General features: G+C 38.7%; 1 protein-coding gene across 1 annotated transcript in view; it reads left to right on the forward strand.

Moving 5' to 3' along the window:
- The window catches only part of EPM2A (EPM2A glucan phosphatase, laforin), a 99,516-nt gene that overhangs the window by 67,278 nt on the left and 5,727 nt on the right, over nucleotides 1-26,511 (forward strand). Inside the window, exon 3 of the mRNA XM_065889020.1 lies at nucleotides 23,746-23,987. Within this exon, the coding sequence (XP_065745092.1) occupies nucleotides 23,746-23,987 (242 nt within the window). The remainder of the gene's footprint in view (nucleotides 1-23,745; nucleotides 23,988-26,511) is intronic.

Below are 26,511 nucleotides of genomic sequence, written 5' to 3' on the forward strand. Positions count from 1 at the left end.
TTTTTGAGACTTAGAATACTATGCATGGCATTCTGCAGATAGAACATAGTCAGTCACACTGGATCAGGAAATTATCCCATCCGGCTTCATATGGCTCCTTTGGCAACAGCACTTTACCTGTGTCAACTGTTTTCCATGATGATGACATTGTGTCATCATGTTGACATATCCAGATATTGATTAGGCCCATTCTCTGATGCCACCTGCCCTTTCTCTGGTAATAAGAGTAAAGACTTTGTCTATTTCAGTCACTGTTGTATTACCAGTTACGGTGCCTACACTTTGTAATCCATCACTTCTTATTTCATATAAAAGTTATTTAATCATGCATCCTATAAGACTATATACTCCTTCGATGTAGGATATATGTCTGAATTCAGTGTCACATCTATTCACTGCTTTTAACACAATGCCTTGCACATAACTGATGGTTATATGTATAGATTGAATGATGAACTTCATTCAGTGGCTCACTGTTACTTGCCATCTAGGAACTTACCCAAAAGTTTTGCAACTCATAGGTAGGTCATGTGCAGTGCTGGGGTGGGGGCTGAGAGGTGGAGGAAATGATAACTGAATTGCTACAGAGTCATAGCTTGGCCACCAGCAGGCACAATGCCTTCTCCCCTCTTTGAATCTCTGGAGTGCCAGAGAGTCTGACTGTAATGTCAGCAATTCAGAGGGGGTGTTTTTCAGAAGTAACTAATGATGATGAGTACACATTTCAGTGGATAGAGTGAGTAAGCAGGTGGGAGTAGAGAAAGGTGAAGAAATCTAAATTATAAGGAAACTAAAAATATAGGACTGTAGAATATTATAGTGTCAATTCACAAATCATAGAGGGAAACTCAGAACGGGGTAGTTGAATGCTTCATGTTCACTGTGCAGAAAAAAGAATAGTGCAGGTCTGAAATTGCCTATTCTTAGAAAAGCCTGCTTGCAAGGTTGGCCCTCTTGCTGGTCTTTGGGAATTTGGCTAGTAAACGGTCCCACACACTGATATAAAACTCTCCCTAAATACTATTTGTGGTTCACTGTGCCTAAACTGTGCAAAGAATGTATTTATACTTAACACCTGCCTTCCTTTTGGGAATCTAGAATTTTGGTACATACTGGGCAGAGGATACCTACATACCAGCCTCCAAAAAAACCATTGGTGGTGTCTCTAATGAGCTGCCCTGGTAGACAATACTTCCCATTTATTTTAACAACTTGATGCTGGAGGAATTAAGCATGTCCTATGCAATTACACTGTGTGTTTGGGGGACTCTTGGAAGCGTGCACCTAGTTTCATCTAGACTTCTTCCATGCACCTTTTCCTTTTGCTGATTTTCCTTTGTATCCTTTTACTGTCATAAATCTCAGTACAAGTACGACTATATGCTGAGTCCTGTGAGATCACCTAGCAAATCACCAAACCTGGAGTGATCTTGAGGAGCCCTGACATACTCACTTTATGGGATTCAGCCTAGCTAATGCGTTGAGCCAGTCCTGGCTAGGACTGCAGGCTCTCAGAGGGCCCTTCACCACCAATCGGTAGAGGTGCAGGTAGACTTTTAGCCTTAGACTGGTATCTGGTCATCTTGGTGCAAATCCCAGGTACATGCGTCCCATTCTGTGTGAATGGGGTTTTTGTTATTTTTTCCCACCATATTTTAATGTAGTCATTAAAAGCATGTGCTCTGAGTTGGGCTGCCAGGGATTGAGTTCCAGCTTTACCACTCCCTAAGCAGTGGGACTTTGGGTATGTTACTTCAGTGCTGTGCATCATCTGTAAGAGAATGTTAATAGTAAACTTAAACCTCAATAGGCTGTTGCTAGGATTAAATGAGATAAAACGTTAACACAGTAAGTGCCAAATGTGTTTAATTATTTTCATAACTGGCATTATAAACAAGCAACAAGTTTATTTTGTCTTCCAGAATTCAGTAGGGAAATTCTCCCTGGATAAAAATATGGGGAGGTCAATAATTTCTTTGGCCACTTATAGATAATAAAAGCTCTATATTCATTTAAGTCATAAAATACAATCTTAATTTTCTACTCAGAAGGTTGGCTCCTTTGAAATAATCAAATCTTTCAGTTTAATATAAAATGAAATCCTTTAATATTCTTGCCTTGAATTCAATCTTGCCTTCTATTAAAATCTTGTTCCTTGATTTATTTTTGCAAATAATAATTTAATGATAAATTAATAGTAAAAAGATAAACTTTTGTCTATTTACTTTACCCATTTCCAAATTACATTGTTTTTACTTTGCTTTTTATATTTAATATGTAGTTAGATTTGTTTTTTGAATCAGTGGGAGAGTAGTTTTTCTTTAATAGGTATAAATATAGCCCATTAATATTTAGTGTTATAAAATGCTCAGTCTTAATTATACCATCTTAAGTCTCCTGTTTTTAATGCTTTTTAAACATTTCCTGTCATTCTGTCTTTTATATATGATCATCTTTCTGATAATTAGAAGATATATAGAATGTTTCTTGTTCTACTATAGGTTATCTTTTGAATGTGAACATACTGTTACTTCAAATTCAATTTAATCAGTTGAAGGCACCCAGAGAGGCCTCCTTTTGAAAGACCATAGATATTATTACATAGATAGATAAAGAACCCACTATCCCTTGGCTACAACCTCAGTTTTTAGTATTAGTGGGATTTTTCCCTGTCCCTTATAATTATTTATTTTTATTTTTAATATTGTATAGCTTTACTTTTATAAGTGACAACACATTGTTTTGTCACTATAATCAATTCTTTAGATATAACTACATATTTAAATAAATTGCTTGACCATCATATCTTTCATATAAGGGCATTATCTTTCCTGAGTCTTTTTAAAGTCATCACTGGGTTGGTTAGATTAAGTCACAAGGTAGTTTTTCAAGAAGGATTCATGAGAGTTTATTTCTTAAATCTTTTACATATTTAATATGTCTTCATATTGTCTTTATACATAGATGGCAACTTGATTAGATACAGAATTTTGAACTACTTTCAAATATATTTAGATGTTGTTTTTAATCTCCTGACTTGATTATTGCTGTGGAGAATTTTGAGGCCAGGCTTATGTTTGGGGGGGTCAATGAGGATTTGTAAGATTTATTTTATTTTATTTTATTTATTTATTTGTTTATTTTTGGCTGTGCCGTGCAGCTTGTGGGATCTTAGTTTCCCGACCAGGGGTTGAACCTGGGTCCTTGGCAGTGAGAGTATGGAGTCCTAACCACTGGACCACTAGGGAATTCCTGATTTGTAAGATTTAATGTGCCCACCCTTGACCCTATGGAACTGACATCTTTAGGGTTAGGAGAAGTTCAGAAGTTCAGTTATCTTTATGATGAGTAAAAAGGAGTGTGAGGAGAGTCTTCTAGGGCCTGGTAGAAGTTCTGTTTCTGAATCTGGGTGCTGGCTATATGAATGCCTTATTTGTAAAAAGAATTATTTAGTAGTACACTTACGTGTATTTTTAATGTATATTACATTTCAATAAAAAGTTTTTAAAAGTTCATGTACCCAGTCTTGCAGATACTTAGAAAAATTGATAGGGTGCAAGCTCTTAATGTGTTACAAATATAAATAACCAAAATAACTTGTTGCAGAATTTCCCTTCAATAGTTTCCATCAACTATTCCATAAGAAAATTAGATTCCCATTAGAGGCAAACAAAAAGGGATGGTAATGTATAGGCAAAGAAAAACAAATTTCCTTGAAGTCCATTAACTGATTCTCAGTAGATCCACATAAATTGTGTCTTAGATCTTTGGTACTGTACTTATTTTACTTGTTGATGTTCATCTCAAGAATGCAGAGAGACCAAAAGATTGTATTTGTAAAAGTGCTTTTAGATGTTCATTAAAACAGGATGGAAAAGCCAAAGTAATAGCCGTGTAGCCTTTTTATAGATCATAAAAGGAATAAATAAAGCCTCTTAAAAGTATATTTGAAGCTTCACTTGCCCTAGTCAGAAAATGGAATTATTTAGTATTTCAATAAAGCAGTGGGACCATCCTCTTTTTATGAACCGTTAGTATCGTGCCAGCTGCCTGCTTTTAACGTCAGTGAAAAGAGGATGGATGGAATTTTCACACGCACAGTGTGTGTTGGAAACAATAAAACATACACGAACCTTTTCTGCAGATCCCCTTTGACCTATTTAATAAAATAACAGAATCCCAAATTGTGAATTTTTTTTAAAGCACCTGAGTAGCTGAGAGATCTCATTGCAGGTGGGCGGGTCACTAGGGCAGATATCAGTGTAGCTCAGTCCTCTCAATCACTGCCACACTCCCTTTTCTCTTTTTGTTTTTTTATATTCATGACCATTCTTTCTTTCCTTATGTAAATATAAAGATATACCATTTAATTCCTGACTCTGTTTGCTAAATAGAGAAGGCAATTCATTAATGCATCACTCAGTATTTCTCGTTGTAGAAATGTTGTGCCTTGCTAAGCAGAGGAAAAGGCTCTCAGGAAGGCTTCCTTTACATTGATAGAAACAGGTGTTCTCTTTTAGTTGTCGAGTCAGCTCCCTTCTGAGAATCTCAGATAAGTGGTCCAAATTACATCTAAGAGGAAAATTTGTTAAAGCATAATTACTTTTCGTCAGAGAGCCACAAATAATGAAAAGAACAGAACACTGGAAGTATATTGTAGTCTACTTAATCACCATCATTTTAAAAAGCTGATGTAGAATTCCTTACTTCAAGACAAAACTATATAGGTTTGGTGGTAAATTAGGCATATTTTCTAAACACTAAATTGTATTTCTTCTAATTCACATTTGGCTAAGAAAAGCTGACTAGTCTTTGTAGCAGTGGAATATAAGTGATAAGATTTGCAGCTGCCATTTCAAACAGTGCATTTTTGTCTGTTCTTCAGTAGCTTCCTGTGTTTCTATTCATCCTGAATGAATTCCTTTCTTTATCTTTCTTGATAAATTTCAACACGGTTGCCTCTCTATGCAGAATGCAGTCAGACTCCTTACATCACCTTGCCTATCCATTCCCCTCCTCCCTCACCCCCACCCAAGAGCTAAACTTGTGGAGATCGATAGATTGTTTGTATGGGTAGAAACAGTAAAGCTTTGCCCAGTGATAAACAATTATTTAGAATAGTGCATAAAAAATTCTGGTCATCAGAATTTTATCTAGCATTTATCTGCATTTAAGAGAATGTCTAAAACCAAATAACTTCAGCTGAGGCATAATGGAAAATCTGAGATCAGTGAAACTAGTTTTGACTAAGAGCTCAGCCATTGATCAGCTATGGGAAAGTTGCTTGAACTTTGCTGTTTATTCCTCTAAAATTAGGATAATAATTATATAACGAAACAAATAGCATAACATTTGACATATATACACTACTATGTATAAAATAGATAACTAATGAGAACCTACTGTATAGCACAGGGGACTCTATACTCAGTGCTCTGTGGTGATCTAAATGGGAAGGAAATCCAAAAAAAGTGGGGATATACGTATATGTATAGCTGATTCATGTTGCTGTACAGCAGAAACTAACACAGCATTGTAAAGCAACTATACTCCAATAAAAATTAATAGAAAAAGAAACAAATAGCATAACAAAAGCATTTTCTAGGATTGTACTTGATTAATAGTAGTAATTATAAAAGAAATCTAATATTTTAGGGAGGATGAGTAGACTTTTGGAAGGTTATGGGAGAAGATGCCCATCCTATGTCAGCACCTTTAACTAGTGTCAGGGTCTTTGGGTCACCTTCTGTTTTTCCAATTGCTTTCTGTTTTTTCGCCATCAGCAGTTCTTCCTCTATGATCCTTGCTGTTTATCCTTTCCAGACCATATAATCGAGAACCTCCCACCCCCATACCCAGTCTCTTTTTGCATCCCACATTGATGACTGTTTCCTCTCTCCAGCCAACTGGGTCGATGGAATAGAAATGCCTATTCATAAAATAAAATTTGTCTCGATTAAGTTACCATGGAGAAGAGCTGTAGGCTTTGCAGTACATTACACGTCTAAAGCAGGGATTGGCAAAGGGTCGGACAGTGTATATTTTAGGCTGTGTGGGCCATATGGTTTCTGTTGTAGCTATTCAACTCTTTTGTTGTAGTGTGAAAGTAGATATAGAAATATGTAAACAAATGAGAATGGCAGTGTTCCCTGAAAACTTTATTTACAAAAACAGATGGTCGTCTGGATTTAGCCCATGGGCCATAGTTTTCTGGGTCTCTAAGACATGGGGATGAGTCATACAATACTACTGTTTAAAGGGATATGGCAATCATGCAGTCCAGCTTTCCCCAATGTGTGATCCATAGACAGCTGTCCCCCTGCGATCAAAGGTTAACTGGTCAAATATATCTTTGAAGTGCTACATGATGTTCCCCCTTCTTAGAGGCTCACCAATACATTAGCAATACTCAAGGCCCTGACTTTCTTCAGGGGTGGAATATAAGTAATAAGAATGATAACTTATGCTTTAATAGTGTTTACTGTGTGCCCAGAACTATTCTAAATGCTTTTACATATATTTGTTCATTTAATCTCAAAGCCCTATGAAGTATGTAGTATTGTTAATACCATTTTATAGTTGATGAAAGTGAGGCACTGAAAGGTTAATTAATCTGCCCAAGGTAGCATAATTAGTGGTGCCTCGATACAAATTTACGCAGTCTGCCTCCAGGGTCTGTGCCCTCAGCTACCCTTCCACCTCTGTGTAATATCTAGACACTTCTGGGAAACAGTGTGAGCTAAGAAAGTGCTTCTTTCATCCAGTTCTCTCAGTTAACACATTGGAAAAGCAAGGTCTAGAGAGATTCAGGTGACTTTGCAAAGGTCACAAGTCTAATTAATAACTGAGACCAGTCTACAAATCAGTTAAATCACCACCTGGTACTTGAAGAAATGCTCGAATTAATCCTTCGTAAAGACAGAAATCCTTTTAAAAATGAGTAATCGTCTCTAATTTTCCCTTTTTAATTCAGGCTTTTATAACCAGCTTCATTTCAGTGGGGGTAAATACAGTTTGATTTTTAAAAAGTAGAATTATTTTCACTTTAAAAAATCTGATAGGCAATCTTCTGTTAAGAGAAATATGACCAATATTTATCTCTAACTTGGACCTCTTTCCCCGGCACTGAGCCATTGATTCTCAAGTCTCAATGTACAGTAGAATCACTTGGGGTACTTGGAAAAAATGATGGTAGGCCCCACCCTACTTCTTCAGAAATTACATTTTAATTGAGGATCTGGTTTTAGTGTTTCAAAAGCTACCCCCATGAGGTTCTTGTATGGAGCTGGATTGTGAACCACGTTTGTTATCGTCTGCTAAATTTGTCCACCTGCATTAATAGCTAATATTTAAAATGCTACATGGCATGAAATGAAACTTACGGCTATGGTCCACGGGTTATAATTAATAACAATGTGACCACATTCCAAGCATGAGTGGAACTTCAGCATTGCAGATAAATTGTACTGGTGGCTATAATATGCAGTCAGTTTTATGTGAGTGGGACGTTTGGATCGACGTGCATAGCTGCAGAATCAGACTAACCAGAAAACTCAGATTCTGATAGGTTGCCAGAAGTCTGTATGGCTCAGATAGAGGCTGGTCTTGACTTTTTAAAAAATTGAAGTATAGTTGATTTACAATATTGTATTAGTTTCAGGTGTACAGAAAAGTGATTGTTATTTTTTTTCTGATTATCTTCCATTATAGGTTATTACAAGATATTGAATATAATGCCCTGTGATATACAGTAAATTCTTGTTGCCTATCTATTTTATGTATAGTAGTTTGTTAACCCCATACTCCTAATTCGTCCCCCTCCCCCTCCCGCCCTCAGTCTTCACTTTGACGTGGCTCTTTTTTCTTTCTTTTTTTTTTTTTTTTTTTTTTTTTTTTTTGCGGTACGCGGGCCTCTCACCGCTGTGGCCTCTCCCGTTGCGGAGCACAGGCTCCAGACGCGCAGGCCCAGCGGCCATGGTTCACGGGAACCAGCCGCTCCGCGGCACGTGGGATCCTCCCGGATGGGGGCACGAACCTGTGTCCCCTGCATCGGCAGGCGGGCTCTCAACCACTGCACCACCAGGGAAGCCCTGATGTGGCTCTTTAATGCCTGGGACTTAAGGTGGAAGAAACACATATTTTGAAGGATTAGGTTTTGCCACCATTCTCTACCTACTTACAAATATTAAAATCATTTATAATAGAAGAATTTAGAGAATAAATCATGTGTAGTAAAGTAATTTAGGATAGAAATAGAACATTTATGAGAGGAAATGGGATAGAAATTAGCAGGGACTTGAGATGGTCTAATTACTACTACTGAACACTAAATTTGTCTTTAACTTTTTTGGTAGTTAAGGCAAAAAAAAGATATAAATATAGTTTTATGTTTTGGCTAAAAACAGCTTTCACTTTGTCTGCAGAAAAAATTGTTATTTTTAAATTAATTTCAACCAGCAGTTTAACATATATCCTTGGGATAGCACAATTAAAAATATCTTCACCGCAGTTTTGCAAAAGTTATAGAAATGCTGTTCAATTGGTGATAGTTGTAAGAACCATCATGTAGTCGAATGAACCAAATATTTTGAGTAAGTAAAGACATTTCTACAGTTGTTCATTCACTCATTCATTTATTCAATCACCTGTTTGCTTTTAATTGCTAACGTTATGCTGGATACGATGTTAAGTTCTGGAAATAAGGTGATCAATAAGATGTCATGCTTGTTCTCAAGGGGTACACAGTACAGTGGGAGAAATGCTCAGAAAACCCAAAATTTCTAGTGAGAGAGGTCAGAGACTGAAATAAAGGTGTGTATATGTTATGGGAACACAAAGAAGGAGGACCAAGGAAGATTGAATAGGTTTAATCAGGTAGATGAGCAGTGAAAATGCATTCCAAGAGGAAGAACAGCAGGATAAATATCAGGGAAGGGAGAGTGCGTGGTGCTTCAGAAGAATTACAAGTATCTCCCCTAAATTGGACGGTGGGGTTCATATGGGGCTTCAGAATGAGAGACCTACGTCGGGGTCAGATTCCAAAGGGTCAGGCCAAAGACTTGAGACTTCATATGGAAGTGATGGGTAGTCACCTTAGTATTTTCGGCAGTAGGGTCATGTGATCAGAGTTGTGTTTTAGAAAGATCACTTTAGCTACAATGTAGAAGGGAGACCGACTGGGAGATCACTTAGGAGGCTGTTAGTGTAATTCACTTCTTAAGTGTTGAGGCTGTGAAGGAAAGCAATGGGAAGGGAGAACAGGGTACCGATTCTGCAGCTTTTCAGGAGTTTGACTTGTATGACTGGGTTAATGACTGTAGAGAGGGGAAGCAGAAAGAAGGAAGAAAAGTTTCCTGGCTTAGATGACTGGGCAGCTTCTGGCACAATACATGGAAATCTAGAGCAACTGGGGAGAATCAGGTTTGTGGGTCGGGAGCAAAGATTGGAAGATGGTGAAAACGAGTTCAGGTGATACTTACGGGACTATAAGTGGAGAATTCCAATAGAGCGTTGAGGTCTGAGCTGGAGACAGTAGATTTGGAATTTACCAGCATGTAGATAGCAGTTATAGTTGGCAACATATATTAGTGAGATAACTTAAGAGTATATAAATTGAAGAGAGACCAGAGTTTGGAACCCTGAGAAACACTCACACTTAAGGCTTGTAGAGGACACAGAGTTTATGAGGGAAACAGAGCATAAGTATGAATAAACTAGGAGTATGTGGGATAATGGAAGTGATCAATAGGATACATGTAATTTGGGACAGAGATGTAATTTGGGATAATAGAATAGGGATGTAATTTGGTAATTTGATAGATGTAATAGGGAGGTAATTTTTTTTTTTTTTACGGTACGCGGGCCTCTCACTGTTGTGGCCTCTCCCGTTGCGGAGCACAGGCTCCAGACGCGCAGCCTCAGCGGCCATGGCTCACGGGCCCAGCCGCTCCGCGGCATGTGGGATCCTCCCGGATCGGGGCACGAACCCACGTACCCTGCATCGGCAGGCAGACTCTCAACCACTGCGCCACCAGGGAAGCCCATAGGGAGGTAATTTGATAGATGTAATAGGGAGGTAATTTGAGACAGAGATAGAAAGTGTACATTAAACTGTGAAATATCAACTATGTCAGATGGGACTTGATAGGTGTTGGGTCTCTGGCTGCTGGACTGAATTCTCTTAGTAGAAGCCTATGGATGATTTATATTATTTAAGGGACAGATGTTTTAGATATCAGATATGTTTCAAAAGTTGGAAATCCAAACATTTCTCCACACACTTAAGCCCAGGTGTGAATGCAGAATAATGTTCCTGAAAAATCTTGAAAACATCTAAGCACAGCAGTCGGAGGCGATGATGTCCTTGACCATGAAACATGGAAGAGACAATTTTAGCTTAAAAAATGTAAGACCAGTTTTTCCCAATTAAGCACTTCAATGGATGGAAGCTAATATATGCTCAGTGGAATGGATGATCTGAAATAAATCTGTATTGTGAAGGTATTGCCAGAATGAATTAACTGCATATAAGGGCACCACATAACTGAATTCACTCTCGTGATGATTAGGGTTATTTGAAATTCACCAATTTAAATATGACAGTTTTCGTTTGGGTATTACTGGTGTTTAATTCTCTTTGTGAATTGTATTAGACTACATGCCCGACTGTTTATTTAAGACCTTTCCTAGTTAGAAATAATGTAAGTAGACCAAGTATCACTGATACCTGACATATCTGTGGATTTTCTTCCCTATCTATGGATTCTCAGAATCTGTGGGTAACGTAAAGTAAACAGAGGCCTTTTTGATTTGTACCTCTTTAAGTGGGTTTATTGACTGTCATGACTTTGTTTTGGTCCTCATGAAATATATGTGCCCTGATTTCAGGCTGAATGAAAGAAGCAAAACTTCCCAGGGATTTTCTCAGTCCCAATATTACAGTATTTGTAGCTATGAATCTCTCTTCTGTACCTGTCATCTAAACTACTTACATCTCATAGGGGAGAGGAGGTGTTTCTGTTTGTCTTTCTGGAAGCTTATCTAATTCCTGACACTCCTGACTGCAGCACTGCTAATTGCATCAGAGTTCTCAACCATTTAAATTCCTTGGTGTTCCCTAAATTTCAAGTCTTGCGTGTATCATCCCCAGTTTTCAGCATCCACATGTAAAAAAGTCTCAAGCTTCACTTTAAAAAGATAACACAAAAGGGAATTTTTCCCCCTATCAAGAGGCCAGTGAGCACTGTAAATAAGGAGAAAAGAGGAATGTTTTAGAACCAAGGAAGGTCATTATGTAAATACAACCATTTGGCTTCCTACAGATTCTTCACTGAGAAATCAAGAAAGAGGGCTAAAGAGATTTAAAATTTTTTCTGTAATTAGTAGAATTTTTAAAAGTAGCAAGCCTCTCTACAGTTATTAGTGTCTAGTATTAGTATCAACAATAGAGATAAAATGCTTCTCTTTTTGTTTCTACTTGCAAGAGGGACCTTATTTTGTTTACTTCTCAGTGCACCTGAGCATTATGAATTGCATTGATCTATTGTAGAATGATATCATAATAGCATATAGATTAAATATCACTATTAGAGTACTCCTTGCTACTCAAAGTGTGTTCCAAGGGCCAGCAGCATTGATATTACAGGGGAGCTTGTGAAAATGCAGAATCTCAGGCTCTAACCTAGATTTACTGAATCACTATCTGCATCTTATCATAATCCCCAGATGATTCCTCTGTACATTAATATACTTTTTTTTAATTTATAAATTTATTTATTTATTTAATTATTTTTTGGCTGACTTGGTCTTTGTTGCTATGCGCGGGCTTTCTCTAGTTGCGGCAAGTGGGGGCTACTCTTCGTTGCAGCGCGGGCTTCTCATTGCAGTGGCTTCTCTTGTTGCGGAGCACGGGCTCTAGGCGCGCAGGCTTCAGTAATTTTGGCATGCGGGCTCAGTAGTTGTGGTGCATGGGCTTAGTTGCTCCACAGCATGTGGGATCTTCCCCGACCACGGCTCAAACCTGTGTCCCCTGCTTTGGCAGGTGGATTCTTAATCACTGTGCCACTAGGGAAGCCCTGTACATTAATATTTAAGAAACACTGGTCTAGATGAATAATAACCATACAAACACCCCAGATGATTTTTTTTGGTCAAGAAAATTATAAGGAAAACGCCTACTGTGGCTCAAAGTACATAATAGAATTCCTTTCACAATAGAACTTCCTTGTATTTCAGTAAATCAAATGATTAGTTGGCAATGATGAACAATTAACATAAAAAAGAAAAAAATCATTTTTTTCATTTTTCCAACCGTCTTGTTTTCTAAATTCATTTTTGTTCCAGAGCTGAAATAACGACCCACAGGTGCAAAGAATAAATTTTAAAAAATAACTCTTTAGAGAACTGATTAAATAAATCAATCAGTTTCATTGTGTATCACTTTGCCTACAATGGATATTTCCTTGATGTGAGTTAAATGTAATTGATGGGCAACATGTCCTCTGTACAAAGTTCTTACATCAAAAAAACAAAACAAAACCCTACCTTATTAACAGTTCCATAATAGAAATGAAAGAGTTGAGTGGAAAACTGAAAGGAAGTTTGAATAGTTTGATATTCTCAAGACTTTGGGCATATGGATGCCATTAGCATGATGTCTAGTCAATGAAATGTTGGTTAATCTGAAACTTGTAAAAATATGTAGTAAGGAAACTTAGAGAGATAGGCTTCATTGAGGGCAGACCTGGTTAAGCAATTGTAAATGATAATATTACATTAGTAAACTTAGTCATTTTATAATCTTCCCTTTTCTCAATCCTTTCATCCATTTAATGTGCAAGTTCTGTTGGTTCCACTGCTAATGTACATCTTGAATTAATCCACTTCTCTATCTGCACCACTAACTATACTCAAAGCTGTCACTATCCAAAAGGTCTTCCCTCTTCCTCATAGCAGCCAGAGTCACCTTATAAAAATTATGAAATAAGTCCATGTGACTCCTATACTTAAATATCGTTCATTGACATTTCATTGGTTTTATATTCTTATACGAATTCCTTAGTACATCAATGAGGCCTGGCATGGTCTTTTCAAGCTGTCTCATGCCACACTTCTTCCTTATTCCCCTCACTCCTGTCTCTACGTTTCTCTTGGTTCCTAAAGTATATACCTCTCTTCCTCACCATAAAACATTGTATGTCTTGCTCCTTTTTCTACATCATGTCTCAGGGGTTTTTTTGTTTGTTTGTTTGGGGATTTTTTGGCCATGTCAAGCAGCATGTGGGATCTTAGTTCCCCGACCAGGGATAGAACCTGTGCCCCCTGCAGTGGAAGCTTGGAGTCTTAACCACTGGACCACCAGGGAAGTCTCTCTATATCATGTCTCAGTTTTAATGTCACCTTTTCAAGGGACATTAAACTGTCTGTAGGAATGTAAGTTGGTGCAGCCACTATGGAAAACAGTATGGAGGTTCCTCAAAAAACTAAAAATAGAATTATCATATGATCCAGCAATCCACTCCTGGGCATATATCCAGACAGAACTGGAAGTCAAAAAGATACATGCATCCCTATGTTCACAGCAGCACTATTCACAATAGCCAAGACATGGAAACAACCTAAATGTCCATTGACAAATGAATGGATAAAGAAGATGTGGTACATATATGCAATGGAATACTACTCAACCACAAAAAGGAATGAAATAATGACATTTGCAGCAATACGAATGGACCTAGAGTTATCATGTTTAGTGAAGTTATTCAGAAACAGAAAGACAAATACCATACGATATCACTTATATTTGGAATCTAAAATATGAGACAAATGAACTTATCTACAAAACAGAAATGACACAGATATAGAGAACAGACTTGTGGTTGCCAAGGGGGAGGGGGAGTGGATGAGGGATGGGGGGAGTTTGGGGTTAGCAGATACAAACTAGTATATATAGAATGGATAAATAATAAGGTCCTACTGTACAGCACAGGGAACTATATTCAATATTCAATGATAAACCATAATGGAAAAGAATATAAAAAAGAATGTATGTATATGCATAACTGAATCACTTTGCTGTACGGCATAAATTAACACAACATTGTAAATCAACTATACTTCAATTAAAAAAAATAATGTCACCTTTTCAGGAAGGAACTGCCTGATTGTCTTACTTGAATTCTGATTCCTCTGTGGTTCTCTATTTTAACTCCCTGTTTAAGTCCTCAATAGCACATGACAAATTAATTTATAAATTTTATACATTTTGGATATTTATTCATTTATTGTCTGTCTTCCTCAAAGAAAGTAGGCTCCAATAAGGGCATGCCTTGACTGTCTTGCTCACCACCAATTGTTGAGTACCTGGCAAAAAGCAGGCATCATTACACTTTTCTTGAATAGAAAGGATGACTGTAGAATAAATATAAAAAATTTCACATGCTTAATTTTTTATTACTTCCTTGATCTTCTGTGGTTCCTAATTCATTATGCAAGTGATTAATTTTGAAGAAATCCTTTCAAGTTCATTATGTGAAGAAATATTAAACATGACATTTTACTCTTTCAAGGAATGCTCAGCATTGGAAACAAAATTAACATGCCAAGAGGATATTTTAATGGAACATTTTGTTGCAATTTGTATCAAGGGAACCAATTGAGGCTGCTAGCCTAGTTATTTGTCTTAGTCTGTGGTACCTTGTGATTGACTTTAAGAAAGTGAAGTGTGCTAGTTGCCGTATTTACCAGTACAATCTGTCAATATGGCATATAAACCAAATTTCAGGCCAACACATATGCAAAAATAAGAAGAACAAACTCTATGGGACTAAGAGTCTGAAGAAATCATGAGTCTGAGAGACTGTGCTCTTATACATTTCAGGTAATTCTCCAATGAGATGCATTCCCTGAAAGCCAAGCAAAGGGGCCCAAGACTCTACTGTATTTATCAGAACTATTGATAGATACCTCAGGACTTTAGAACTGAGTTATTAGATCAAGAAAAAAGACAAATAGCCCAGCCAGGGGCCTGATGGTCTCTTCCCCTACATTGGAGGTACTCAGGTGATGGATTGAAGGACCTGAGTGAAGGAAGGAGTGTGGGTAGTATTGTGTATAAAGAACAATTTGGCACCACAATCAAACGTTAGTTGCAATTTTAGAATTCCAAACATCAGGATGAAAGGTGAAAAATATCTATTCAAATGCTTAACTTTAAGTGCACCTGATATATGGCTATTTGAAGAGTCTGGATAATTGTATATATTTTAAGTCTGAATTTTACACCTTATATTCATTTCCTGGGGCTGCCATAAAAAAGTGCCACCAACCAGATGGCTTAAATAGCAGAAATTCATTGTCTCACGGTTCCGGAGACTAAAAGTATGGGATCAATGTGTCTGTAGGGTTGATTTGTTCTGAGGGCTGTGAGGAAAGGATCTGCCTCTTTCCTTGCATTGGAGATTGACATCTTATTCCTTTTATCTTCACATCATCTTCTCTCCATATGTGTCTGTGTCCAAATTTTCCCTTCTTATAAGGACACCATTCCTATTGAATTAGCCTACACTAGTGGCTTCATTTTAACTTGATTATCTCTGTAGAGAACCTTCTCTGAATAAAGTTACATTTTAAGGGATTAGGACTTCAACACAGGAATTTTGGGGAAATGCAATTCAACCCATAACAGACCTTCATAATTAATTTACTTAAATGGCATTTTATAATATAGAAAATAAAAGAACATGTCAAAAATATTTGCTTTATGTGGCCAAAAACTACACAGCACATCCAAAAAATCTAAGAAACTAACTGCACTTATAAAAATTCACATATGCTCTATATAGACTATAGTCTATGACCCATAAGCAAACTATAATAAAACTTTTTAATTGGGACTTCCCTGGTGGTCCAGTGGTAAAGAATCCACCTTATAATGCAGGGGACGCAGGTTTGATCCCTGGTCTGGGGACTAATATCCCACATGCCGCGGGTCAACTAAGCCCGCATGCCACAACTACTGAGCTCGCACACCTCGACTAGCGAGCCTGTGTGCTGCATACTACAGAGCCCACGCACTCTGGAACCCATGCATCACAATTAGAGAGAGAAAACCCAGACGCCACAGCTAGAGAGAAGCCCACACGCCACAATGAAGAGCCTGCATGCCACAATGAAAGATCCCGCATGCCGCAACTAAGACCTGATGCAGCCAAAAAAATAAATAAATCTTAAAAAAAAAAATACAAAAACTTTTTAATTGAGGAAGTTAATTAGCATCATTCTTTAAATTGGAATTTGTCTTTGAGCATTTATTCAGCCTTAACTGGAGTCTGTTATAAGCACCCTTTTGGGGTAGAAATTTGGCATTAATAACTTAACACCTGACACCAGAGAACACATTTTCAGCGGAAGGAGCTATATGTGCTAATGAAGCTTGGAGCTTACTAGAGGTTGATTTTAATGTTTCTCTTGCTTTCCCCCTAATGAGATCTAAATTACGGCACTAATAGACTTATTTTCTTCACCTATTGTTTAAAAGCCAGATCACATTTTAATTGCACATCGAATTGCCCATAAAATAATAAATAAGGTAAAATGCAGCACAATTACGCATCTTAAGAAATGTGCTAATCTCTTTTTGTTCCTGAATTCTTAGCTGGATTTTGTGAAGAACCTCAGCAAAATCCATTTTCTCTGTCTTTGAAATGGTGCTGTGTTCGTATGGCTAAGAAGAGGGTGCTACAATTCAAGAGTTGTGGTCTCTTGGTGGGATAAGAAATAAACAAAAGCCTATGTTCATACATTGATCCCACCATTCCTGTGGTTTTCCTAATTTTTTTCCTGTGGACAAAAAATAATGCTAATTTTCACCTTCAGGAAAAGGCTATTCTGCCATTTCTTGTGGCCATTAAGGATGGAACCCGCGATGTGGAGTCTATTCAGCTGTCTCCTTTCCTGATATCTCTTGTCTTTTCCATGCTCCCTCCTCCTGTCCGTCCCCTGTGATGTTTTTGAAAAGTGCTTGGGTGCTCATTCTGCTTGATGTGCTCATTACTGCCAGTGAGGCCTCCTTTAACTGACAGCTGAGATGGAGCGAGTGAGTTCTGATTCAGATGCTTCAGTGGCTGTTGTACCGTAGGTCCTAGCCTGACAAATGAAGCAATTGGTGTGGTATTGCGATGGGATTACCTGGGACCACAAATCCAGATTCACTCAAATGAATGAAACTGATTTTGATTTGCAATCCGAGAAAGTGAGGTTCCAGAATGTCAGCCATCTATTTCTTTCCCCTGGTCTTTAGCCAAGTTGTGATATGACTGGGATGGGTTTTATTTAAATTCAATCTTGTTGAATCATAGTGGCAATAGTCAAAACCCAAGTGAATAATTTTTTTCTACTATAATACATTCTTAGTGGATATAACTGTGTTAAGTATTTGGCATGACTCAGAAAGAGATTTAGTTTTGATGTTTTGGAAGATAATATGCATTAAACATAAAGACACATGTTCTCACAGCTACTCTCTTATAACAGAGTTTCCCATTCTTCACTCTCTGTCTAGGAATCAGTTGCAGTCTTGAAACTATTTTTGGAGAAAGTAAGGGCTTCACTTTATATGTCCATGTGTAGAGCTGAGCAAGTCCACATCCTCTCATCTCCATATTTTTCACCGCTACTAAAAGGTATTGAGATCTATATACTCAGCTCCTCCTGGATGTTTATTGGGATCTGCTAGGCTAGTGGTTCTGGAATCTAGCTACATATGTAATATATGTAATATGGTTAATTTCTAAAAAAAATAAAGTAAGAATCAATTCGCAGAATCTGAGGCCTCCCTTTAGAGCCACTTTATGAGTATCTCCGGGGTAGATCCTGGTAATAGAAGTTTTTATAAAAGCACTGCATGTGACTTGAATGCAAAGCCAGATCTGGGAACTTCTGTTCTGGGTTGACTGAGTGTCAATGCCCATTTGGTACAGTGGTTTCTCTTTGACCTTTCCAAATAATCTATAGTGGAGCTGTGAGAAATCTCTGCTGTAATTCGTGATTGATAGTGAGTTATTCATAAACTAGTTCTCTGGAAGTTTTATGATGTCGTTTACAATATAATAGTAAGCTCTGCTTTTTTTTTTTTTTTTTTTTTTTTTTTTTTTTTTTTGTGCGGTACGCAGGCCTCTCGCTGTTGTGGCCTCTCCTGTTGCGGAGCACAGGCTCCGGACGTGCAGACTCAGTGGCCATGGCTCACATGCCCAGCAGCCACTCCACGGCATGTGGGATCTTCCCGGACCAGTGCACGAAACCATGTCCCCTGCATCAGCAGGCGGATTCTCAACCACTGCACCACCAGGGAAGCCCTAAGCTCTGCTTTTTATTCTGTTATTGTATCTTTGAGGTTTGGTATGTCTTGCATTAAAACTACCTTTACAGAAGATTTTTTATTCCCTAAATCTTATATTTCAATAAATTTCTTCTCACCTTTACAAAAAAATCCTGATTTAAAAAATCATTTAAAGTATCATTGACACCAAAAGAAGATTAAAACTAAGATGACATCAGTAAAAATTGATTTTTAATGGTGTCAAATCATTCTCTTTTGAATGAAGTAAAAGTTTAATTACTGTTTAGAAAGGACATCATGCATCTTATTACTGTAGTGTATCGTGTAACTAGAAATGTATCACCTACTATTAGAGACAACAAACTGAAATAGGATGCATATAAAGGGCACTTTATCTGTCTAAGTAGAATCTATTGATCTGTGTGTTTCCAACAAGTCCAGTATTTTGTCTCTATATCCCATGTAATGGTTCAGTATAATTTACTTTACAACTTCAATTCTCTATCCTTCACTACACTGCTTGTTTTCAGAATTTATCTTTAGTTATCCACCTCCTAGGTTCAGAACATCTTACTCTAAAAAAATCAGGAATTATTTTATATTAATTTCTTGAATATGTACTCTGGCTTCTAGCATTGTTAGAGGAAGAATTAATTATGTTAAGTAAAAGTTGGAAGTATCTGGTATAGAAACTGGTGTTATTTGTGTGTGAGTGAGTATGTGTGGGTGTGTATTTCAAGGGCTTATTTCCATTAGAAACTTGATGTGGGAAATATATATGTTAGGGTACCAACTTTGGACCTATTTATCTTTGATTTGTTCTGAGTTTCTTAAGGTTACTGGCTAGTTTAAATGCATTTGAAGGCCAGGGCTGAATGAGATGATAAAATAACACCTTTTTATTTAGCAATACAATGTGATCTATATATTGAGTCTGGTTTTGGGTTCTGATTTCTTATTTTATAGGGTCAAGTGTCCTGATTTACCCTTTATATCTCTCTATGAACTACTCTTTGGTATATATGCAAATCTGGCATGCCAACCACTTTGTTTTGGCATTTATTTACTAGTTGAATACTAAATGCTCCCACTCAAAGAGTACAGTACTCAAGAGAACTCTGGATAACATTTGGAATTTAGCTTACCTGTCATGAATATTCATTCTAATATGTAACCAGTCCACTTCAAGATTTGGACAGTAAAAGTACACTGTTGTTCAGAAGGTTGTATAACTGAGGTGTCCACTTCCTTCTTTTTCCAGCTGAGTGTTCTCAAGTACGCTCAGTTAAACCCCAAAGTATAGGTAAAGCAGCCCAACACTGTTACCTACTAGGCATCCAGCAGGTTGCTGCAGGAGGAATCTTTATGGAATAATGGAAGGAAGGATGGAACATCTACACAGGGGAAGGTTCCTACTCTCACTGAACAGCCGGAGTGTAGGGGCAACGACCCAGGGGATGTGAAGTTTCCATTCCTGCAAAGACCAAATACTCAGCTAACAGTGTCCTGGCCAAGCGTACCTCTGGGATACTCTAAATGTGTCCCTGCTGGTGGTCTTTCTCTCAGTTCACTGGGCCCAATGGGGTGTCTGAGAATTCTTTGGAGTCAGAAATAAAGTTTAAAAAAAACTTTGGATCCTGTGCCCTTCTTCACAGCACCTGGGTTTCTCTTTGTTTTAAATTGTATCCTTTTATTGCTTCCATAATAATCCTCAATATCCACAAGGAAATTCCTAATAACCTATTATACTTAGAACCCAAGCGGCAATAAAAATTGGTTTATCCTCTCTTGGAGAGTAAGTAGGGTTCAAGCTTTAGAAAGATGATGCTCGCCCTTGTAAGATATTTTCATTCAGGATGAATAATACCCACATTTGGGGATTAGTCAGTTGGCTTCTTAATGTTAACATCCACAGTGACAACAACAACAACCAAAGGAGAATAACTAGCTGGATTTCATATTATAAAATAGGGTGAATAGTCTACGCTCTGCAGCATTCAAACGAAGGATATATAGGACAATGAAAAATTATATCAATAGTCATTTCAATATCAAATAAATTACTAAAATAGGTAAATTATAATAACTAGACATAAACTCCACTGGTATTTATTGTGTATCCACTAGTGTCAGACTTATTCAAATACATTACTTAATTGTATTTACTCCTTACAAAATTCCTGTGAATTAGTTATTTTGAGACCCATTTTAAAGATGAGCACACCAAAGGCTCAGAGATGATAAATAGGTTGGCCTAAGGTCAGACAGTTACTACCAAGTGCTTTTAAAAATACTGTGCTAAAATTGGTATTTGAACCTAGTTTTTCTTGTGTTTAGTGCCCTTTCCATTATGCCACACTTAACATGTTATCCTGCTGTTCAGCTATCTAATATTAGGCTTTTGCTTCATTCTCTATATCTCTCTTCATATACACACATACATGCATACTTATATATTTCCAAATACGACATGGAATCATATTATCATCAGAATATTGTAGCTGATGAGCTACAAATTCTGTGTCAGGTATGTTGGTCTTACTCCAGCTCCACATTCCTTTTCTTCCTACAAAAAGTAAAGAGTTCTAGTCCACTTTTACTCCCCTAAATGAAGGTTTCCTAACCTCCACTTTATTGACATTTTGGAGAAGATCATTCTTTGTTGTGGGGCTGTCCAGTGCATTGCAGGATGCTTAGCAACATCTCTGGTCTCCATCTACTAGATGTCAGTAGCACCACCCAGTGTGACAATCAAAAATGTCCCCATAATCACTGTCAGATATCCTTCGGGAAGCAAAACTGTTCCCAATTGAGAATGACTGCTCTAAACTTAAAATGAAAGTAACTAAATAAAAGTGTAGTCCCTCTGCTCTGTTTCTTCCCTGCATATTAGAGACTTTAAGCAATTAGTTTATTTAGCCTTTATATTAGTCAGAACAAGTCAAGTTAGGCTGTGGTAACAAACAATGCCCAAATTGGCTTAACACAATGAGCTGTTAGCTCTGTGGGCTGCTGTCCTCCCTGAGTTAGGTTACCATCCAGGTGACTTCAGCTCCTAGAAGCTCAGCATCCACATGTGCCTTCATACTCATTGCAGCAGGGAAAGAGGGAGTGGAAGATCATGCATAAGGTCTTAAGTATGTCCCTCTGAAGTCACACTGGTCACTTCAGCTTACGTTTTATCGACAAAAGCAAGTCACGTGGCCATATCTGACTTTGAGGTGGAGAGGAAGTTTAGTCCTCCATGCTTGAAATGGGATACCTGGGAACACTGGTGAGCATCCGTGATGCCTGCCACCGTCATCTAAGGACTATAGTCTGAACGCCCTGTAATGAACCTAGTAAGGTTCTAGGTTACATGAATCAAGTAAAGTTTGAAATAGATTATTCACCTATTAGTTCTGGAGAGAATGTACACATGTGAAATAATCAGTGAATAAGACAACATATACCATATGCAACAGATTATAATAACGTGTTCAATTTATATATTAATTTGGAAAATATTTACATTTTTAAGATACTTACATTTTATGATTTTAAGTCTTGCAACTAAAGAGCATGGTATATCTTTTGGGTCCTGGGACCTAATTCCAATGTACGGGGTAGGGAGTGTTCTCACATATCCAAGCAATTCTCCAGAGACCAGCTTGGTGTCCTGCAGTTCAATGCAATTCTGACACTACCTACCTACAGACAGCATCAGATTCCACAGGTTAAGGGTTCAGTCACACAAGACCCAGCCCCCAACCTGCCTTCAGAAGCCAGTCGCAAACCCAGGTTGTTACCCGTGTTTCTGACTGGCTACAGATTGGAGATTCCCCATACCTCTCCTTAGACTCAAGTTTCATTAATTTTCTAGAGCAGCTCACAGAACTCAGATAAACATTTTACTTCCTAGATCACCAGTTTATTATAAAAGGATGTAACTCAGGGACAGTCAGATATAAGAGACACCTAGGTGAAGCATGGGGAAAAGGGCAGGGCCCTCTCTCAGTTCCATGTGTTCACCAACCTGGAGGCTCCGCAAACCCTGTTCTTTTGGGTTTTTATGGAGGCTTCATTTCATAGGCATGGGTAATAAAATCATTGGCCAAAGGTGATTGATTCAACCTCCAGCCCCTCTTCCCTCCCAGGAGGTCAGGGGGTGGGATGAAAATTCCAACTCTCTAATCACAAGGTTGGTACCCCCTGGCAACCAGTCTCCATGCTTGGGTGTATTCCAAAAGTTACCTCATTAACAAAAGACACCGTTACAGCTCTCATCACTTAGGAAATTTCAATGGTTTTAGGAGCTCTGTGCCGGAAATGGTTATGAAGAGCAAATATATATTTCTTATTATAAATCACAATATCACAGTATGTCTCTCTATTTATTCGTTGTTGTTTTCATAATGTCCTCTAATAAAATTTTATAGTGCTTTCTGGTTAAAGGTATTCCTAGATGTTTTATAATTTTGTTTTTTGTTTGTTTGTTTGTTTTGTTTTGTTTTTGCGGTACGCAGGCCTCTCACTGTTGTGGCCTCTCCCGTTGCGGAGCACAGGCTCCGGACGCGCAGGCTCAGCGGCCATGGCTCATGGGCCCAGCCGCTCCGCAGCATGTGGGATCCTCCCGGACCGGGGCACGAACCCGTGTCGCCTGCATCGGCAGGCGGACTCTCAACCACTGCACTACCAGGGAAGCCTTTGTTATTATTTTTGAATGAAAATTTCCCTGGTCCTCCCATTCTATTTCTACCTGGCTATGGTAGTACAGAGAATGGTTGCTTGATTTTTTATATTTTTCTTCATCCAGATATCTTAATACTTTTAATATTTTTCATAGCTTTTGTAGTTTAATCTCTTTTTCAGAGTTACATTTCCTCTTCTTACATTGTAGCATTAGGTGAATCATACAATGTTGTTACTGATGGAAATAATCTTTACTTTGATTTTATTTACAAGAAGATTGTTGATTATTAGTTTCTGTTAACCTCATGCTATTTGAAATTTTTGTGTAGAGTTTTAAACAGGAATGAATGCTGAATTTTAGCACATATTTTCCAGAATTAATCATAGGAGTTTTACATTTAATTTGTTAGTATTTGAAATATGTTGATGGGTTTCCTAATATTGAACCACATATACATTCCTGGAATAGGTATAACTTGGTGGACGTACTTTAATATATTGCTAGATTTGGTTTGCTAATGCTTATTTCCTGGCGTTCTAGTTAATTGAATCATTTGTTTCCCCCAAAACACCACCACCAGTATTTCAGTCTTTTGCTAATAATATTGGTTCTCATATTCTTAATACAGCTTTTCCTGTTCCAGCTTTAAAGGTTAATTGCCTTTTAACACTACATGTTTTATGCAGCTCCTATAACACCAACAATAGTAATAGTTGACTCCATGTGTTCTTATTAGAATTCTACCAAATATCTGGCTGGGTAGCTGCCCTCGCCAAGTGGAACATGTAACCATCAAACTGAAGCATGAACTGGGGATTACGGCTGTAATGAACTTCCAGACAGAATGGGATATCGTACAGAATTCCTCAGGCTGTAACCGCTACCCAGAACCCATGACTCCTGACACTATGATTAAGCTGTATAAGGAAGAAGGCCTGGCCTACATCTGGATGCCGACACCGGATATGAGCACTGAAGGTAAGCATGAGAAGGAGCTTTCTGGCTCCTCGTTGAATGTGTTTCAAAGAAGCCCTTGCTGGTTTTTCGCCTGTCTGTCTGTCTATCTGTCTGCCTATCTACCTACCTACCTTGCTGTCTATAATTGAATGACCTAAACGTGAATGACAGATATGGAATAAATATAAGGTTTTTGGTTTAATTTATTTAATATATATATCTTTTGACACCTTGGCTTAGATTCTGTTTAACATGGGTCCTTTGATTTATTTATTCATTAAACATGTATTTACTGTGTATCAACTATGTGTGGGGCCCTAGGCTGGTGGTTGGGAATACAACAGTGAGGAAAAGCAGGCACAACTCCTGTCCTCATGGAGCTTCTAGTTCTATAGGGCAGACAAGCGTTAATCAAATGACTACAAATAGAGTTGTAAAGCTATGATGAGTTTTTGGTTAGAAAGATACATAGATATTGCTGTGAGAGCCTAGGCAGGCAAATCAGACCTAGGAAGAAGGGCCAGAGAAGGTTTTCTCGGGTGTGTTTGAGCTGAGATCTGAAGCGGGAGTTGGCACGGGTGAGGTGGGAAAGAGGCTTCCAGGCAGAGGGAACAGCTTGGGAAGAATTCCCGTTGCAGGAGAGCACAGAGTGTTGGAGGAACTGAAAGAAGGCCAGTTTGGCTGCAGGGCTGGGAAGGAGGGAACAGAGTCTTGCAGGATTTGGGGCACAATAAAAACTTTAGATGCTATCCTAAAGCAGTGAGAAGCAGTTGAAAGGGCGGGAGGCTGGGAGATGTCAAGTTAACTTTTCTTTTCCCCTCTAAAAGTGCCCTTCGTTTGCAGTGTAGAGAATGTCGGAGTGGGTCCCAGCTGATCTGGGGACGCCAGTTAGGAGGCGACTGCAGTAGGTAAGGTGAGAGATAATGAGAGAGAACGCAGCTCGGGGCAGGGTGGCAATAGTGACGCTTCATTTACTGCACAAACACTGGCTGAGCGTGTCTTTGTGAAGAGGGAAGTAGGGTGTGACATGGATGCTGCCAGGGAAACAGAGATAAATAGGCACACTTTTTTTTTTTTTTTTTTGGCTGTGTGGGGTCTTCATTGCTGCACACGGGCTTTCTCTAGTTGCGGCGAGCGGGGGCTACTCTTCGTTGCGGTGCGCGGGCTTCTCATCGCGGTGGCTTCTCTTGTTGCAGAGCACGGGCTCTAGGCGCCCGGGCTTCAGTAGCTGTGGCACGTGGGCTCAGTAGTTGTGGCTCATGGGCTTAGCTGCTCTGTGGCATGTGGAAACTTCCCAGACCAGGGCTCAAACCCTTGTCCCCCGCAATGGCAGGCGTATTCTTAACCACTGCACCACCAAGGAAGCCCAAGGCACACTTTTGATCTCATGGTAAGAGGCAGTAAGGCAAGTTCAAAACTAATTATAGTAGAAAGAAGAATGTGATGAGAGAGATGAGCCCTGCGCACTAGAAGGGTTATAGCGTGGGAGGAGCTCTTTTACGGCAGAGCGCAGGGAGGCTACATGAGTATCCTGGGATTTGAGGTGGGCGTAGCAGGTCCAGGTAGAGGGAGAGAGAGCATGCCAGGTGGAAGGAACAACCAAGGCCCAGAGGCATGGTATTTTAGAGGAACAATCTGTATGTCAGCCTGGCTGTGGAGGAGGGTTCTTGTTTGTAGAAAGGAGTGGAGCCAAGAGAACAAGTTACACGAATCATATCAACCAGATGTCAGCAGGGGGCAGCAGAGAGCTATGGACTGGTGCAGGCTGAAGGAGTTGGGTGAACTGCTATTCTGGGGGAAAGAAGGAAGACAGTGATGCCCAGGGAGGAAGCGTCTCTATCATCAGCCCTCTTCCCCGCAAAGTACATTATGTATCAAACACTCTTCTCAGTAATTTCATACATTAGCTCATTTAATTCTCAAGACAAGAGTCCAGGCAGATGTTGTAGTTATCTGCATTTTGCAGAGGAAGAGAATGAGGTACAAAAAAGTTAAGTAACCTGGCCTGTGTCACATAGCAGAGACACAGCCTGGATTTCAACCCAGGCAGTCAGGCTCAGAACATTGCTCCTGACACCATATGATGAAGCTTCTCTACGTGCTCACGTGGACTCTTCATGCACTTTCTGCAGACCACCACCCGCACTTCAGTCTGTCACGTACATCGTCAGCTGGAGTTAGACAAAGTCACGAGTTTCCAGGGAGGTAGCTTGTCACCCCAGAGTGTCCCAGGACCTTGGCCATCTTGGCTCTTAATGAATCTTTATGGTCCTCCTGTCTGGGCTAGACCCCTTTGTGGGTCTGTCTGAACTGAACTGTCACTGGGGATGTATAATTTTTCTTCCTGAAGGAGGAGATACTTTGGTTACTCTTCTTGGTAATTAATGCCGATCCAAAGGAGCTTGATTCAGCTGCAAGAGCTCTGTCTTTTTTCAAGGAATTAAAAAAAAAAAAAAAAACCCACCTTATTTGCACAGAAGAGCCCTGGTCGAATCTAGGCCATATCTGCCCTGTCCAGTTTGTTTCTCTGGTTTCAAAATGGAGA

The sequence above is a fragment of the Phocoena phocoena genome, chromosome 12 (genome assembly GCF_963924675.1).
Source record: "Phocoena phocoena chromosome 12, mPhoPho1.1, whole genome shotgun sequence".
Lineage (NCBI taxonomy): Eukaryota > Metazoa > Chordata > Mammalia > Artiodactyla > Phocoenidae > Phocoena > Phocoena phocoena.